Below are 19,962 nucleotides of genomic sequence, written 5' to 3'. Positions count from 1 at the left end.
TAAAGAATATTTTGAAATAGAAATTAAACATAAAAGAAATATGGAAAATCTTTGTAAAAACTAATTGTTGGACAAAAAAATAAGTTGAGATAAATCTTCTCCCTTATTTTGCCATCCTAAAATAAAAAAGGACCAAATCTTTACACATACAAGGATAAAAATAAATATAAAAAAAAAAATTGATGCAACATTAACACAAGTTTTATATCAACAAATATACAATATGTACAGGAAGTTTCTAAAAAGAAAAGTAATACATGTTTTGGGATAGGATTGCTTTAAATCAATTAAAGTCAATGAAAGATGGTTTCGTTAAATGAAGATGTAGAAAAGTTCCAAATTATGTTGGGGGTTCCACTGTATAAAACAGACATTTAGTATATTAAGTCCAATCTAACATATTTATCAACTTTATTTCACATATTCGCTCAATCAACAAAATAAAAGTTTTCAGCAAAGATTTGACGTCAAATTCTATGAAAGAGTTCAATGTCGGGCGCGCCTCACGTCTACTTGGGTTAACATGTTAAGTCCAACTGGTTTAGAAATAGGAAAATGTATGAATAGTTTAGCGGAAATATATCATACGTAAAGTGTTATTCAATGGACAATAGAGTGATTAGTCCGTGTAAGAATATTAGCTTTCATGGAAAAATAGTTCATGAAAAATATGTGAACGTATGTGTTTAAAAGTTTAAAGGAAAAGTGGATTTCTTTGCTGAAGATATGTGAAGAGAAAATGTTTGTGACGTGGTTACCAATAAATGGCATGGTATTGTGTCGGTACGTTTACCTTTGTTCTTGTAGCGTGTATATAGCTAGGCGTGTGTTGAAGCTGGTATGTGAGTCACTGAGTTCTTTCACCTTGCCCCCCTCCAAAGGGCACGGGGTGGTTTGTGGATAATACGTTCTGAGGTTCCTTTCGTTCAACGACAGTTAAAGTCTAATTGATTTTCTTGACTAGGTTGTATAGGAATTTCTAAGTTCATACTGGTTTACAACATTCACATATAGGTGTTACTTTTTTAGGTTTATAAAGAGTTCCATTGGTTGAAAATACTTTTGAGTTCACACGTTCATGTCAAAATTTTCTTGTTTTAGAGTCGCCTAAATTTAGATGAAGACGATCGTGGCCGGCCGGTTGATAACGAACATTTGAAAGCCTTATTCGAAGCCGATCCTCGCAAAACGACACGAGAAGTTGTTGTTGAACTTGAGATCGACCGCTTAACAGTCGTTCGCCATTTAAAGTAAACAGGAAAATTTAAAAAGTTGGATAAATGTGTGCCGCATTAATGTAACGATGATAAAAAAAATCGTCATTTTGAGGTGTCTTCTACGCTCCTTCTGCGCTACAAAAACGACCCATTACTCGAGCGGATTGTGACGTGCGATGAGATGTGGATCCTCTACGACAACCGCCCACATTCGGCACAGTGGTTGGATGCCGGAGAAGCTCCACAACACTTCCTGAAGCTGAAATTGCACCAAAAAAGGTTATGGCGACTGTTTGGTGGTCTGTGGCCGGTCTCGTCCATCACAACTTCTTGAATCCGGGCAAAACGATTACGGTGGAGAAGTAGTGCCGACAAATTGACGAAATGCACCAGAAGTTCCAATGTATATTCCTGAGATTAGTCAATATGAAGGAACCAATTCTCCTCTATGACAACGCTCACCCGCATGTTGTTCAACTAACCCTGCAGAAGCTGACCAAATTGTGCTACAAGACTCTGCCTCATCCACCATATTCACCACATATATCGCCCACCGATTATTACTTTTTCAAGCATCTCGACAACTTCGTAAGCGGAAAATGTTTCAAAAGCCGAGATGATGCTAAATCGGCCTTCAATGACTTCATCGCTTCTAGAATTCCGGAGTACTATGCGAATGGGATGAATAAACTTGTTTCTCGTTGGCAAAAATATATCGATTCTAATGGTTCTTATTTCGTATTATTATTTTCTAAGTTTATTATGAAATAATAATTCATTTGAAGTTGAACGTAAAAAACATTATTTTTACACCAACATATATATATATATATATATATATATATATATATATATATATATATATATATATATATATATATATATATATATATATTCCCAGAAAGATTTGCAGATCCCCCGAAATCAAATATGGCTAAAAATAGCCAGAGCAATTTGTTTATAAAGACTAACACACCTAAACAAATATTAATTTTTTATCTGAGTTTTGAAACCTACGGTATCATGTTTAAGTGACTTAATAACATTATAAAAGTATTTTATAAATACGTAAATTAAGACTAAAGTAGTTCTTCCCCAAATTCGAAATGGTGACAATAAAAAAATATGCAATGTCGTTTTTTCATAATTTTTCGGCTTGATGAAATGCCTAAATTTATTTCTTTTCTGTCTAAGATAAATAAATTCCTGTTTTCCAAATCGTCTACGATCAATAAATTCAGTATGAACATATTTGTTCTACGTAACGAAGCAGTTGCTGTAAAAACATGTGCAATATTTGACATGTTGAAAGAAATAAAATATTAGATCAATAAAATCTTGGAATTTGGAATGTAACTCCATTTACATATATTATACATTATGACTATGTTATCCCCACGTGCAAAAAAAAAAAAAAAATGCGTCTGTAAAACTCGGTACTAAACAAAGCAGAAAAATAAGAACACAATGCTGTATTAATCTATGCCCTCATCGATAACCACCACCGTCTTCATTCTCACAGATTGCATTCGCAATATCAAAAACGTAAATATTTATGAAATGAAAGGAATTAAGGGATTTCATGGGCCCCTATTTTTAGTTGGACTCTATGATGATACAGTACTAATCGAACATTCGACGAACAATCAGAAAAAGAGACGTACTGGAGATTAGTAATAAGTCAAAGTCATCTCATCTTGAGTCATCCATCGATTGTAAAGTAAAAGGACGAAATTTTGCTGACCTACGAGTCCTTCAACCGATATACATATATGCACATATGAAATTTTGCTGACTCACGTTATGTTTTTCAACCGATGTACATATATGCACATATGAAATTTTGCTGACCCACGTTATGTTTTTCAACCGATGTACATATATGCACATATGAAATTTTGCTGACCCACGTTATGTTTTTCAACCGATGTACATATATGCACATATGAAATTTTGCTGACCCACGTTATGTTTTTCAACCGATGTACATATATGCACATATGAAATTTTGCTGGCCCACGTTATGTTTTTCAACCGGTGTACATATATGAACATATGAAATTTTGCTGACCCACGTTATGTTTTTCAACCGATGTACATATATGTACATATGAAATTTTGCTGACCCACGTTATGTTTTTCAACCGATGTACATATATGAACATATGAAATTTTGCTGGCCCACGTTATGTTTTTCAACCGATGTACATATATGAACATATGAAATTTCGCTGGCCCACGTTATGTTTTTCAACCGATGTACATATATGCACATATGAAATTTTGCTGACCCACGTTGTGTCCTTCAACCGATATACATATATGCACATATGAAATTTTGCTGACTCACGTTGTGTCCTTAAACCGATATACATATATGCACATATGAAATTTTGCTGACTCACGTTGTGTCCTTAAACCGATATACATATATGCACATATGAAATTTTGCTGACTCACGTTGTGTCCTTAAACCGATATACATATATGCACATATGAAATTTTGCTGACTCACGTTGTGTCCTTAAACCGATATACATATATGCACATATGAAATTTTGCTGACCCACGTTGTGTTCTTCAACCGATGTACATATATGCACATATGAAACTTTGCTGACTCACGTTGTGTTCTTCAACCGATATACATATATGCACATATGAAATTTTGCTGACTCACGTTAAGTTCTTCAACCGATGTACATATATGCACATATGAAATTTTGCTGACTCACGTTATGTTCTTCAACCGATGTACATATATGCACATATGAAATTTTGCTGACTCACGCTATGTTCTTCAACCGATGAACATATATGAACATATGAAATTTTGCTGACTCACGCTATGTTCTTCAACCGATGCACATATATGCACATATGAAATTTTTCTGACTCACGTTGTGTTCTTCAACCGATGAACATATATGCACATATGAAATTTTGCTGACTCACGTTGTGTCCTTCAACCGATGAAAATATATGCACATATGACATTTTGCTGACGCACGTTGTGTTCTTCAACCGATGCACATATATGCACATATGAAATTTTGCTGACGCACGTTGTGTTCTTCAACCGATGCACATATATGCACATATGAAATTTTGCTGACGCACGTTGTGTTCTTCAACCGATGAACATATATGCACATATGAAATTTTGCTGACGCACGTTGTGTTCTTCAACCGATGTACATATATGCACATATGAAATTTTGCTGACGCACGTTGTGTTCTTCAACCGATGCACATATATGCACATATGAAATTTTGCTGACGCACGTTGTGTTCTTCAACCGATGAACATATATGCATATATGAAATTTTGCTGACGCACGTTGTGTTCTTCAACCGATGCACATATATGCACATATGAAATTTTGCTGACGCACGTTGTGTTCTTCAACCGATGAACATATATGCACATATGAAATTTTGCTGACTCACGTTGTGTTCTTCAACCGATGCACATATATGCACATATGAAATTTTGCTGACCCACGTTGTGTTCTTTAACATCTATATATACGCACATAAAATGCAGTAGAATCTCCACGTGTAACGAACTTTATCCCTGGTGATTGAACAAATAAACTTAAAGTTGAAAACAATATTCATGTTTGTTCAGTTTTTTATATCGATTTTAAAAGTAGGCTTGCAGATCCAATCCGTTTTTGTTGGAATCGTACTGATCGCTGACATCTTTAAAAACGAGATAACTGTAAGTTTGTTCAGGGGGTTTCTGAGACGAGTGGCTAGGAAATGGAATCGAATCGTTGAAGTCATCCCCAGAATTTGAATCCTGTCTGCACTGAGTGTGTGTATTCGCTTTCTCCTTTGTCATTAATAACGGATTATGCTGGTGTTGAGTATCTTGCTGAGGGTTATGAATAGATGGAATTTCACAGCTGTTGGCCGAAATAGAGTTTTCAGATCGGTTATACAAATTTATGCTTGGTATCAAGTTTTCAGGGTCCAACAAATTGTCGTCCACTTTGTAGTCTGATGACTGACAATTTGGGTCTTCTCGTACGAAAATATGAGGGAGTGCAAAATCGGAATGTTGGGTTGACGGGGAAAATACGTTTGAGAACGGGGAAGACGATGGCGAGAAGGAGAAAGAGTAAGAAGAAATAGGAGACAATTGTGACGGCGAAGAAAGAGAAGAAGCCTGAGGAGACAAAGGGGGTTGGTAAACCACATGACTGGACGAAGATTGGTCAGAGTTAGGGGCATTGGTCGTCGAGGTAACGCCAATATGTTGGAGTGAGTCAAGAAGATTTTCAGTGTGGAGAAAAGAAGAAGCTGAAGTAGGAGGGATAGAAAAGGGGGGTATATTAACCGAAGGAAAGTGGCGAGGTGATAAAGAGGGGAAAGGAAAACAAGTGGGAGAAGAGCCAATAGAAAACGAGGGGGAGGGAGGAGGAGAGTGATAAGCGAACGAAGCAATATTTCCCTCGTTCAAAGGATTGGCAAAGTTTAACGCGCTTGAATCGAGATATGACTTGTCGTTGATATTCTTTAAAGGCGCGCCATTTTGAAATAGTGAGAATGTATAAGGCATGTCATACGATACAGTAGATTGATTATATAGTTTATCATCTACGTTTGTGTCGGAAAGAATGTCTAAATTTGACTTATCGTAAATAGGTTTTAATTTATTTGCCAGAAAATTATGGCATCCATCCATATTGTTATTATTCATACGAAAGATTTCATTGTCCTCGCACTTTTGGTGATCGTTGTAGCTTAATTTTCCCCTTTGCGCCAAGACAGGGCAGTTCTTTTCGTGTTCAATAAGTTCGTTAACTAAGCCGTCCTTTTCCGCCTTCAGTTTTTTCCAACTTTCTCGCAGAGAAGCATTCTTCTTCAGTTCTTCGCCAAATTCCTGTAAGACAATAAAAAAATAAATAAATAAAAAAAACGTGATTAGTAAAAAAAAGTTTTTAACAGAAACAATTTTAAAACGTATTGTGATAATATTTGGGGTTTTTTGTTATTGTTTTTCAGATTATTTAATGCCTAGTCCAGTAAGTTTGGAAAAAGTTTAAGTTTGTATTACTATACACACAGATTCGAAAAAGTTGTCAAAAAACAAATATATAACAAATAAATGTTATCAAAGGCAAGATAAGTTACTTTTCTACCTAACTGGATAATTTTTTTATTTTTTTATTTAATGTCATGTGTACAGTGTTTACCGATGCATTGGAAAATTTAAAATGGCGCCGTACTCTCTGCCGAACACGATAAGTTTAGGAAAATAAGTTAAAAATAAAAAATATACAAAATACTGTTAGAAATTCGCTCAATATAGGTTACCGTGACATAGGCTGACATGTATTTGGTGGGGTTTTAACAGTATTTTGTATAGTTTTTTTTAATTTCCATAAAAGTGTTAGCAGTGAATAAATCTTGGTATGAACAACAGATATTCTCCCACAAGGCGAAGGAAGGAATAAGAGTTGGTTCTTCCTTCCTTGCTGTGTTGAAAGCAGCAGCACTAGCAAATGTTTTTTACGAATCGACTTTTGATTGAACAAAAGTTCAAATCAACAGTTTTTTTTAAACAATCACAGTGACAGTACAAGAAATAGTCACTTTAAAAGATTCACGCGTACTATAAAATCCAAACACAGGGATTTTCTTCGTCTTCCCTGTTTGTCTTCCACATCCGACAAACATGCGATTGTGTTGGAATTTTTTGTACCAATAATTATGCAACCCTGTTTATACATTTATTATATTTTTATTCTGGTTCTTATGTTTGATTTTCTGTATTTCGTATTTTATCATTATTAGTTTCGTATATTTTGAGTTCGTACGAAACTCCCTTTAATTTAAAGAAAAAGAGCAATGCTAGCTCCTTGATGACGTCACGAGCCCAGCGTGAAATTCGGCCTCTTTTTTCGTGGTTTCATTGTCCGGCACTGATACGGAAGAGCCCTCCTTCAAAGAAGTAAACCCAGCAAAGAATACCCCGGACACGACGAAAGCGAACTTCTGAAGACTTATTTACGTGGCTACAGTTTGCACGTAATTGGAAGGAGAGAAATTTTTAAAGGACTTTAACTTGAGAAAAAAAGAAAAAGGCACGTGCCTGACCCATCAATTTGTAAGTTCCTAAAATTTATTGCATATGAGAGTGTGATTAGGAACTACTATTTGAATTATATTGTATTCGTTTATTGATACAACATTTTAAAGCGTTTTTTTTTTTTTTTTTTTCATTATATGTTATTACCTTGGCGTTCTTTGTTTTTGAATTTAATGCCCGCAAAGGGAAAAATTTGCAACCAACTTCATTGTAAATAAAGTCTTTTCTTCATTTTGAAACAAGACCTTTATATTTTATTCTTTAACCCCCCCCCCCTTTTTATTTAATCCTTTGGGTTTTTTTTTTTTTTTTTTTTTGCAGGCTAGTTATTTTTGCGTGGAATTTATCTGAAAGAGGATAAATTTTCGACAATTGTCACATTCAAATCTAGGATCTTGAAGCTGAGGTTCTTGACAGACGGAACCAAATATTAACAACAACAAAATGACGATGTCATCAATTTGTGGTGTCATCTACTGTGCTCGCTTATTCACCATCTTTATTTTAATGTGCGACATTATCATTTTGATGACGTGATCCAGTCTGAAACGGGACTAATATATATATATATATATATATATATATATATATATATATATATTGTTTTAACAAAATCAAGACACCAAGGAATAGATTGATAGCAACAAATAGTGTATTTCATCATTAGTTTCAAGTAACTAATGATGAAATACACTATTTGTTGCCATCAATCCATTCCTTGATGTCTTGGTTTTTGTTAAAACAATATATGAATGCTCAATTATGAAATATGATAATTTTGTAGCTTACAGTTTAAGTCATCTCTTTTTGGCTTAAAATTTATTGGTATATAGAACGATTACTGAATTATATAGACCCAGTAAAATTCGGAGTACTACAAATAATATATATATATATATATATATATATATATATATATATATATATATATATATATATATATATCATAATTTAGTAATTTAAATTTATGATTTCAAACGGTTAAATTTCAAATCTAGAATTTTTATTATATGCAAAAAAAAGAATACATTTTAATAGGTATATTTCCTAAACCCATGAGTTTTCGATGTTTATTCATCTCCTCAGAGGAAAAAATATTAGCAAATATTATAAATGGTTTATACATAATTTGCTAAAAAGTAATAAACATAGAGAAAATTATAATTAAAATTTTTTAAAGTTTTTAAATCATATAATAAGGGAAATTAGATATTGGTGCAGAATGAAAAGGATATTGAACTTCAGATCCAAATTGTATGGTAAACCCTGAAGTGAGAGTTTTTGGTAGCAGAAAGATAAAAAGATCCAATGCGTATTGTAATTCTTCCAAGGCATAAGGTAACAATCCGATGTAGACATTAGTTTCTCCTTTGGTTAGATGAGGTATCCGGCAAATATTTGATTATATCAATCCGGTGAAGATGTTTTTTTTTTAATAAATATATATTTTTTTTTTTATTGTTTTTTAATATTATAAGTTTCATAATCCAATAAGGTATATATAAAACAACGGTCCACAAAAAATGCAATAATTTAACACACATTACGCCACTCTGAGACCTTACGTCTTGGACCAGATGCACTTTGAAAAAAGGAAGAAAGATACTCAGACATAGTGAGCTTTATATACAAGATTATATTGTACCCAATATATAGTAGTAATTTCAAAGATATATATATATATATATATATATATATAATGGTCGACATATTTTTGGCACAACTATATAGGATTGCGGTCCTGTTTGGTTGCGTATCGGATCAATGCTTGCAATGTGCATTCATTGCTGGATTACCTGAACATGTGGAAGACTTGTTACAAGCATCTTCCTAGATGGATAACCTAGATGTGTCACACCTGCTGGTGTGCACTCATGCCAATTTAAAGAACTACATAGAGTTCCAGAGCAAGCTGCATTAGCTGCACGGTCGACACAAATCATACCTAAAGAGACGGATACTTCTTTTTTTTTTCTTTTTTCTTTTTTTTTTTTTTACATGGAGGTCACCACTTATCAAGGCCACTCGGGGATACGGGTTATTTTGTGTACAGTAATCAATGGGATAGTGTTGCAGTATTCATTAGTATTGGAGATTTGATAAAGTGTTATTACTTAAGGGGGCAGTTCATTAGAAATTTGTTTATGTTGGACTTGAAGATATCCATGCTGAAGTCAGGAGGGAACCAGCGGTGTTATAATTGTAAGTGTAGGGCAAGCGGTTGTCTACTGGATAGTGTGACGAGCAGATATCTTGATGTCAAGCCTCAGAAAAATATCAGGTGCTATCGATGTCAGCAGGTACATTGCTCGATTTTGTTTGGGAAAATGAGCTAGGTGACAAGAATTCAGCACCAATCTCATCCTCCAAACTGGTGCAAATGAGACATTGCCAGTTATAACTGGTCACATCAATGGACTACCACGTACTGCTCTAGTGGATACTGGATGCACACAGACACTAGTACGCAAGCCATGTTGCAAGGAATGGTCGAGGAAAGTGACCCCTGTGCTCACAGCAAATGGAAACACACTTAGCTACTGTGGAAAAGGAATGGAGCAAGTGAACCTTGGTGCAACGCAGAGCATTAGCATAGAAGTCTTAGGTGTGGATGGATACTTACTGGAATTCGATTTATTGCTTGGGCTGGACGTAATCAAGCGACTGAGAGAAGTAGCTGTGTCTAGTGCTAATGAGGTAAATTTTCCACATTTCAGCAAGACCAATTTTGCTGCTATCACCATTACTGAGCCTGATTTCTCCACAAAGTATGAACAGAAAAGTCAGAAGTAGACCACATCATGGAAATGGGCTGGCGATCAACCTCTACTTACATTGAGAAATAAACTTGCAGAGTATCCAGCCCCAACACCAATTCGTGAGGAATATGATCACAAACTGCAGATGTGGATTGATAATGGTTGGCTGATGCCATATCCTGAGGACAAAGTTTGTCCTTCAAAAGGTCTAATCCCCCTCATGGCGGTTGTCCAGGAAAACAAACAGACAGTTCTGCCCGTTATGGATTATCAGGAGCTAAATGAGTATGTGAACGTGCATACGGCCAATATGGGTGTTTGCTTACAAAAATTAAGGGAATGGCAACAGCAGAAACCGAATGTTGCAGTGCTGGATTTACCCGAGCCTATTTGTTGACAAATTTCTTTGGGCATTCCAAACAATAGAGATCAAGGGACAATGATATTTTTGTCTTACCCACCTCGGATTTGGGCTTAACGTCGCCCCCTTTTATAATGCGGGCCATTGTTAATACCGTCCTCAGCCAGGATAAGTCCATAAACGTGACTCTATCTTCGTATATTGATGACATTTTTGTGAATGAAAGTGTGTTCTGTTATTCGTCTCAAAAAACATTTGGAGAAGTTTGATCTTGAAAGCAAGACCCCAGAACAGCTGAGACTGGGCTCATGCGTGTTGGGATTATGTGTCCAGGAGGAGCATGGAAAAGTGTTATGCCAGTGTGGAAGTACCTTCCATTCATGTCTGATAGACTTACTCGCCAAATTGTATTTTCAGTGTGTGGGAAACTGACTGGCCATTTCTTGATGTGTGGTTGGTTATGTGTCGCCACAGCATTTTAAAAAGAAAGGGCAAATATGATGACAACTGGATGAGATGACGAAGTGCAAGATCCCCTTCTAGCACGGATGATCGAAGACATTTGTTTGAGAGCAGCCCAGGAAAATCTAGTGAAAAGTGACTGGTGTAGCTGTGGAGAAGATGTTACAGCATGGGTGGACGCTAGTTCACTTGCCACAGGTATGGTTGTGGAAAGCAATGATTCTGTGGCAGAAGATGCAAGCTGACTCTGAGCAGTACAGGAGGACAAGCATATAAATTTACCTGAAAGTGATGCTGTGCTGCGAGGCATCAACTTTGCATTGCAATGAAAAGCCAAAACCATATATTTATGAACAAACTCTGCTTGTGTATATCGCTGGATAACTGATACCTTGTTCAGACAGAGGAAAGTGCACACCAAAGCAGCCTCGGAAATGTTAATTAAATGTTGCCTCTCCATGCTCTAAGATTTGGCCTTGGAATATTCATTAACAATTAATGTAGGGCTCGTTAAGTCTATCACGATAACAGAGCTGACGAACTTACTCAGGTACTACAGCAAAACAACTGAATCCCAAGAACTTGTGTGTGCCATGGCTGCAGAACAACACATGTCTCAGATACAGACAATTCATTGGTCTAGTGGATCTTCCGGTGTGAAAAGGAAGTGGTACTTTTTTAAGTTTATTAACTCATTAATAACTGAAACTGAAGTGCGGGAGGTGGTTGGTAATTGCAAAGAATGCCAGTGCATAGACCCAGCCTCGGTGCATTGGAAGCCAGGTAAACTTAACCTCCTGGAAACCTAGAGAAGGGTTGCTAAGGATACTACACATTTCGGCATTCAGTTGTACTTGATGTTGATAGACTGTGGCCCTATCTATTTTGCCATTTGAAGGCAGTTGCACCGACAGGATTCTTATAGCGTCATTAAGCAGTTGGAGAGTATATTCTGTGAAAAGGGTCCGCCGATTGAATTGCTCATGGATAATGGTGCAATATTTTGTGGTAAGACATTTACACAGATGTGGGGTGTGCACATTCGATTTCGGTGTGCCTACGTACCCTCTGGAAACGGAATAATCGAGAGATTCCATTGCACAATAAAGTGCATTGCAGCAAGAACAAGGTGCATGATCTTAGAGGCAGTGTACTGACATAACGTCACGCCTAAAGATGACAAGACGACCATGACAGGATCTGTGAATGTGCTATACACTTATAGAATCTGTGTCAAGGGTATTGATGAAGTGATGGTGCCCGACACTACAATTGCCAATCAGTGCAAGGAGGGAGATATTGTTTGGGTGAAGAATCCGTGGGGAAGATGTATGGTGCAGTGCAGCATAGGAACGGTGAAAAAATCAATAGCCAAAACTTGAACTTAGTTGATGAAACACCACGCCACATAAAGGATATACGTTCATCATGCGAACATAATTGCATAATCAGTGACGAAATTACCTCATCAGATGACGAAGCCTCACTGTTGTATGAACAACTAGATGAAGAAAGCTTCTCAGAAGATGATGCACCCTAGGATCCAGAGCAGGAAGAATTTAATGATGCGACAGGTGAAGGCACGACTGAGAAAGTCCATTAAGACGAAGTACCAGAAGAAAATGGCCTGTTTAACATTGTCATTTGTGTGATCTTGAGATCAGTGAGAAGTGTAACAAACATGTGTGGAAGCGCACAAGAATAGTATGCCAGTGTATGAGTCAGGCCTACCTGTAGCAAAAAGCCAACCCGGGATCTTTTGATTGCAAATCAAAAGTCTACCAATGAGCTACATCCATCCTACCCACAGTGACGAATGAGTTTTGCCCAACAGCTATAAAAAACAAGCTGGTAAGTCATTCGGGGGGGGGGCGCAGATGAAAAAGATTGCTCTATGTTACTGCATTCATGATTGTGTCATGGTGTGTCAATTCGACGGTATTGTTCGAGATTGTGTCGTCTCGATCAACAGTGTTGTTCGGGATCATGTTATGTCAATCGATGTTCAGGATCATATCGTGTGGAGTTGATGGTATCGTTCGGAATTGTATCGTACCAAATCGTTGGAGGTGTTCAGGATTGCATATACAAACTTGTTTAGCACCATGCTGCCACGTGTAATATAAATATATATACATATTCACATTTCTTTCTTTTTTTTTTTTTTGCGTTCTCTCTTCCCTTGTGAAGCTACACCAGGTAATAGAGTGGAAGCGGGTGCAGATGAATCTCCACATTTAACAAAAGGTTTCTGCTGATCCACAAACATATAGAGCATCGGTGATAAAAGACAACCTTGATGAATGGATATGGATAAGCTGAAGGGCCTTGATCTCTTCCCATTCACTTTTACCATCACCATGTTGTTTGCATAAAGGAGGTGAACCCACAAGCGAAATTGTGAATCAAAATAAGCCACAGACAAAACAGCCCCCAAATAACGATGGTCCACCCTATCGAAGGCTTTGGACTGATCTAAATTTATCAGAGCAGCCTGAATGTTGACTTTTTCTATCATCAAATGTATAGAGTGCAAGTTATCTTGGATTGTCCTACCCTTCACGACACAAGTTTGTTTGGAGCTAATTAGACTAGCCAGAACAAGCTGCAGATGATTGGCAAGAATCTTGGCCAAAATCTTCAACTCAGCGTTAAGCATGGCTAAGGACCGATAATTATCTAACCCATCCCCACCATCTTTACTTTTGCGTAACAGCTTCATAATGCTTACGGTAAACTACTTGAGGATTGAGCCGTTCCCAAACCATGAGTTAAATAAAACTGTCAGCAAGGGAACAAAGATGTACGACAATCTCAAATACACTTTATAGGGCAGACCAACGATCCCCCATAGACTTGTTTAGGCTGACAAATAAATAGACTATTCTGAATCAATCATTTCAGTCTGAATTTGAAAATTCCACAGCGTAAGTTTATATGCTACATAAGACATAAATTGTATCAAATAAATGGTTCTTCTTCGTTTTAATATCGAAATCCGACAGTCAAAAAATTGAGTTTTCATTTATGTCAATTTCAACTGAAAGCAATATTATCTACCTTATTGTCATGGTGCAGTTAGTTAAATATTACTGAAATATTACATAAAACAAGTATTTCCATGATTAAATGAAAAAAACGAGTTTGCCATGTTTGCTGGTAACGTGTGATGGAAATAACTCATTTCTCCCAAAGTGGCCTAAGTTTTTGAAACTTTTCATAAATTAATTACCTCCCCTGCTGTTATGCACGCTAATCAGTATATAACGATGTCCAGTGAGTGATGCTATCCAGCTTGTCTGCTCTGGTCTCGGGTGCCTACTGGAACAATGCTGTCTCTTTGGTGAGGGTCCTGATTGATAAAACGATTCGGTTGCATAGGTTGCCACTCTCTCTGCTTTTGATAGAGTGTGCGATCCATTCAGCTCTGGTCTTCAAAGTCAATGTCATTGGAAAGTAGAGGTCATTTCAAAACAAAAGAAAAGAAGAAAGACAACTTGACAACTTGGGTTGTTGTATAACAAAAACAAGATTCAGGAGTAGTTACAAATTCTGACCGCTTCTGACTCCAGATACAAATACTCGAGGACTGGTGGCTTTCATTAATAAAGTTGGGGCGACCAACCCTAAGTCTGAGGGGCCTGTCTCTTCAGAGTGGACTCAGTGGTTTGGAGCAGAGTGAGACCGAAGTGAAATGTGTTTTCTCTCAACGGTCTGGGTCTCCCGGTGATCGGGCAGAGGTGTCCTTGAGGCTATTGTTGCCTTTCATTATATTCAGAACCAGCTAGGCTTAGCCCCGCCTCCCCCCCACCCGATCAACAGAACTTTATTCCACTATTTTCCATAAACCAATCTCAAAAAGAAATGGTCAAATATACAGTCATTGGTAATAAACAGTCTCGAGCTGGCTCTGAAAAGAAGAAGTGTCTTTGTTTGAGGAGAGGATTGTTAAGCACGGGGGTTAAATTAACAATAATTGGATAGTCTGAATTTGTCACTCTTAGACGAAAGGGGCTTTTTCCTTTTCTTCCTCTCTCTCAATCCACACCTCTCATCGTTACTAAAGTGGGAGGGGCCCCAGTGCCTTCATCCTTACTGCCTTTAAGTCCTTACCTTTTTTCTATCATTAGTAGGATGGTTTTCCAAAAGCCATCTGTATAAGGTAGGATAAGTGAATCAGTCATCATAGTTGACCCTCTCTCCAAAGTGATTTCACGGTCAATCCAATAAGTGAAATCCACTTGCCTTTTATCTACTTGACTTGATTTTCTGGTGGTCCCTCAAATAAAACCTAAGTGCAAATCTTCACAGCCTGAACAACCTATGATTCCAACTTAGGTCCTTTAGCTATCCAGCCTCTGGGGAGGGGGGTCATTCTGATTATCTGTTAAGAAAACAGATTTATTCTTTTCATCATCATCATCATCATCATCATCATCATCATCATCATTACCGTTGCATCCAACAATGTGAAATCCCCTCAACTTGTGTCAAAAGGACCACCCATATGCTGACCACTTCCTAACCCAGCCAGCAATGCCATTCCGCATTGCCTGGTCCACCATCTGGTTACAATATTATGTAAGCAAAACTTACAAATACTTCAAAAACTGTTTTCTTTATTAATTAATTTTCTACCTTATTGTTTTTGTGTAATTTTGGGATATTTTCATTACTCCGACATGACAAGTAGATACCATTGATTTTACTTGGAATTTAATATTTCGATTTTTGAATTTCATACTAATAACAAAGAAAAACCAAACAAATAACTAAAGGATTTCGCTTAGTTTTCAATTATTTTAAAAGTCTATGTAAAAATCTTGCACAGCTTGAGCAGGTGTTGTTCATACCAGTCGGATATACGTCCTTGACAATCAGTCAGACAGTGTTCTTATTGCTGTCAGACTGAGGTATTGTTCTGTTCAGTTATAGTTGCAATTTGGAGACGGAATTGTTTTTGTTGAGATAAGTGATTTCAATTTTAATCATGCTTTTTATTTTAGATTTAAAATATTAATAACTCCATTTTATTTCAGTATTTAAATTTGTGTATTTCTGTTTTATTAAATGCTAGTTTTTTTTTTTTTTTTTTTTTTTCTCGTCCAATACCGGCTTCCATCTTATCTCGAAATTACTTATAACGTCACCAACTTACTTTTGGAAGAACCCCCCCCATCCGCCTTTTCTTTTACATCGTAAGCTTCTTAAAACGTGACTAGCTTAAGTTCAGAATAAAATCACGCTTTCTTTAAACGGTTTATTTAAAAAAAATAAAAAAATGTTTTGAACGCCACTAACTCAATTTTATTCACTACAGTTTGCAATTTGGAGACGGAATTGTTTTTGTTGAGATAAGTGATTTCAATTTTAATCATGCTTTTTATTTTAGATTTAAAATATTAATAACTCCATTTTATTTCAGTATTTAAATTTGTGTATTTCTGTTTTATTAAATGCTAGTTTTTTTTTTGTTTTTTTTTTCTCGTACATAAATGTTTATTTATCTACCGAGTTGATTGCAAAAATAGATTACGAATTGTACTCATTTTTAGTTCGTGTGAGGGGAATCTATCACCATACTTTCCCTTAAACACGTCCGTTGGACTTTTATTAAGTACAATACTTAATAGTTTGTTTTATTTAATTATTTATTTATTTTTTTTATTTTTTTTTATTTATTTATTTATTTTTTTAATGGAGAGTAGAAAACGCATTGTGGATGCGTTATCGGCAGCTCCTGTTACTCTCGCTTCTTCTTATTTGTCCCTCAGTCCTCATTTTTTAATGAGTGATTTTTCTGACAAAGGGAGAAGAAAAAGCTGTTTTCTAGGTTGGCAGTATTTTGTGCGAACAGTTGGCTGAGATGGCGGAAATTTTCTGTTTCTATGTCTATCATTGTAGCCATGTCACTAGTAAGGGTGCTGAAGGTAAACGTTTTGTCTGGGCTGACGTTATCCGCCTGATAGTCAGGGACCCGAACCTTGGATTAACCACTAAGGAGGCTGTCCTATCAGCAGGTGCAAAGTACTGGGGCTGCTGTATTGCCATTTGGTGAATGGATTCTGGACCATGCAGTAGCTTCTGGTGGGGCCTCTCGATGCCATACTAGTGGGTAATTGTTACGGCTTTACCTTATCATTAGCTACAAATAAAAAAAAAAAAAATTCTTCGTTTCTTTTTCTCTCTTAATTTCCCCTCTCTGTCCTGCTCTAAGTAAATCTCAAAATTTCATCATGACAAGTTTCAAGAAAAAATACACGATTAAACCCGGTTCTCCAACTTCCAACGTAGACCCCTACTACCATGTCTCCTTCTCCAACATCAGGGGTCTACGTTCTAACCTTCCAGAGGTTGAAACCCAATTACAGGAGACTAAACCAGACCTTTTATTTTTAAGTGAAACTGGCATTGGACAGGCTATTTCCCTAGAAGAGTTCGCAATTAAAGGATACTCTAACTTAACCTCAAAATCTGACCCCCAAGATCGCCATGGGCATGGAATATGTGCCTATATTAAAGATAGCTTTCCATGTGGTAGGGACATCTCCAGGGAAGATCCTAACTTACCCTATATGTGCTTCCGGGTTGCTTTAGCTCACACTACGGCATTTTTATTTACTCTCTATCGCCCCCACAACAGCGGAGTTACTATATTTAAAAGCATATCTGAGAAAATTGACCAAGTCCTATCTGCTTATCCTTCAGCTAACATTCACGTATTTGGAGATTTCAATGTTCACAACGTCGAATGGTTGACCCACTCAAACAAGACCGATGATGAGGGGAGGTTCTGTCATGATTTCTCCATTGCCTATGACCTCACTCAGATTGTTCAGGAACCCACCCGTGTGCCCGACAATGACGGCCAGTATGCTAGCCTACTAGACCTTTTTCTCACAACTTGCCCTGAACTATGTTCAGTTTCTGTTCTGTCGCCTCTTGGATCTTCCGACCACTCTGTTGTATCAATTAAGATAAAAATGAAATGTAATAAGTCCCCAGACGTACCTCTTCATCGTACAGTATATCGATACACTAAGGCTGACTGGGATAGCTTCCGTACATTTATAACTGATCTACCTCTGCATTCCATATTTAAAAAGGATGTGTCCTCTATAGTATTAGACCTGACGGAATGGTTAATTGTAGGTATTGATCATTTCATACCCTCGAAAAAGTTTCAGCAAAAACCTAACAGCCAGCCATGGTTCTCTCCAGAATGTGCTGCTGCCATTGCGCACAGAAATCACTTTTTCCACTGTTTCCAACGTAATAGATGTATGGAAACTAAAGCCGCTTTCAGGACTGCCAGCAACCATTGTAAGAAAGTAATAAAGAACGCAAGATGGTTGTATGCTCAATCTGTTAAGTCCAAAGTAGCTGAGCAGCGGCTTGGTTCCCACCAGTTTTGGCAAATACCAAACAGAATTCTGAACAGAAGTGTGCGCTCCATTCCAACTATCATCAATGGACCTGAGGTAATCTCGTCAGCATCAGACAAAGCCATACTCTTTGTCAAGAATTTTGCAGCTAATTCTACCTTTTGCGATCAAGGCCGCCAACCCCCAATATTTCCTCCTGTATCTGAAAACACACTATGTGATATACGTATATCTGTACGTGATGTTGCCAAGCTAATCAAAAACCTTGATTCCAGTAAAGCAACTGGCCCTGACGGTATTCCAATTATAGTACTCAAAAAACTTCGACCTGAACTAGCGCCCATACTTACAAAACTATTTAAACGTTGTCTTAAGGAGAATAGTTTCCCATCTCCCTGGAAAATTTCATCTGTATGCCCTGTATTTAAGAATTCAGGTGATCGCTCATCCCCCTCTCAGTACAGGCCCATAAGTCTCCTGTGCGTCATGAGTAAGTTGCTGGAATCTGTGTTAAATACAGAAGTAATCAACCATCTCAGCAAAAATAACCTTCTTAGTGACACTCAATATGGTTTCCGTTCTGCTAGATCTACAGCAGATGTGCTTACAGTTATATCTCATAGGATTAGCAAATCTCTCGACGGAGGCAACCTTTCTAGGGCAATTGCTCTTGACATATCTAAGGCCTTTGATAGGGTATGGCATAAAGGTTTACTTCATAAGATCTCTAGCTATGGTATAGCTGGAAATGTCTTCTCAATTATTAAATCATTTCTTTCTGATAGGTTCATAAGAGTAGTAGTTGAGGGGCAAAAATCAGAAGCCCACAGTATTAATGCCGGTATCCCTCAGGGGTCCATCCTGGGCCCAACTCTTTTCCTGATCTACATTAATGATCTTCCAAATCACATCCTTACATCATTTGTAGACATTTATGCTGACGACACTACCATTTATGGTAGTACATCTAAGACAGTAAACGACCAAGTTCTCTCCAATTCTCTCTCCTCTGATCTTGAGCATGTAGTACAATGGGGAAAGGAGTGGCTGGTTACTTTTAATGCATCTAAAACCAAGCTCCTCTCTTTACATCATCAACATTCTGATCCACATCTGGCATCAATTGAAATGAATGGCTCTCGTCTTCAGGAGGCCTCAAGTTTTGACAAGCTTCTGGGCTTGACCTTTACTCCTGTTCTTAAATGGAACACGTACATCAAATCTGTTGCCAAGGCCGCTGGAAAAATGGTGGGATCTTTCTATCGATCCAGTAGATATCTCACTGCTGATGCAATTCTCTATCTATATAAGAGCCAGGTACGTCCAAAGATGGAATACTGTTGCCACATCTGGGCAGGAGCTGCTAGAAAGGACTTGGCCTGCCTTGATAGAGTTCAAAATAGACTTTGTAGCCTCGTAGGAGATGTCCTTTTCTCCTCCTTGCAACCTCTATCTCGCAGAAGAGATGTTGTGAGTTTGTCTCTGATGTATCGTTATTTTCATGGAAAGTGTTCGACTGAGCTTCAATCTATGGTCCCCCCTCGCAAAACTTTCACAAGAAACACTCGTCTAGCTGTAAACACTATCAATAATTCCCCCCACTCTTTATCTGTGCCTAAACCTAAACGTAGATTCCATGAACAAAGCTTTTTTATTAGAACTGCACACCTGTGGAATT

General features: G+C 37.2%; 1 protein-coding gene across 1 annotated transcript in view; it reads right to left on the bottom strand.

Annotated features, from left to right (window-relative positions):
• Positions 1–4,728: 4,728 nt before the first annotated feature.
• Positions 4,729–19,962, bottom strand: part of LOC145256215 (uncharacterized) — a 104,515-nt gene continuing 89,281 nt past the window's right edge. Inside the window, exon 5 of the mRNA XM_080114832.1 lies at positions 4,729–6,108. Coding sequence (XP_079970958.1) covers positions 4,864–6,108 — 1,245 coding nt within the window. The 3' untranslated portion in view covers positions 4,729–4,863. The remainder of the gene's footprint in view (positions 6,109–19,962) is intronic.

Source organism: Euprymna scolopes, chromosome 32 (assembly GCF_053919585.1).
Source record: "Euprymna scolopes isolate OS-2025 chromosome 32, ASM5391958v1, whole genome shotgun sequence".
Classification (NCBI taxonomy): Eukaryota; Metazoa; Mollusca; class Cephalopoda; order Sepiida; family Sepiolidae; genus Euprymna; species Euprymna scolopes.
The sequence above is the reverse complement of the archived record's forward strand: the minus strand, read 5'-3'. Positions and strand labels throughout refer to the sequence as shown.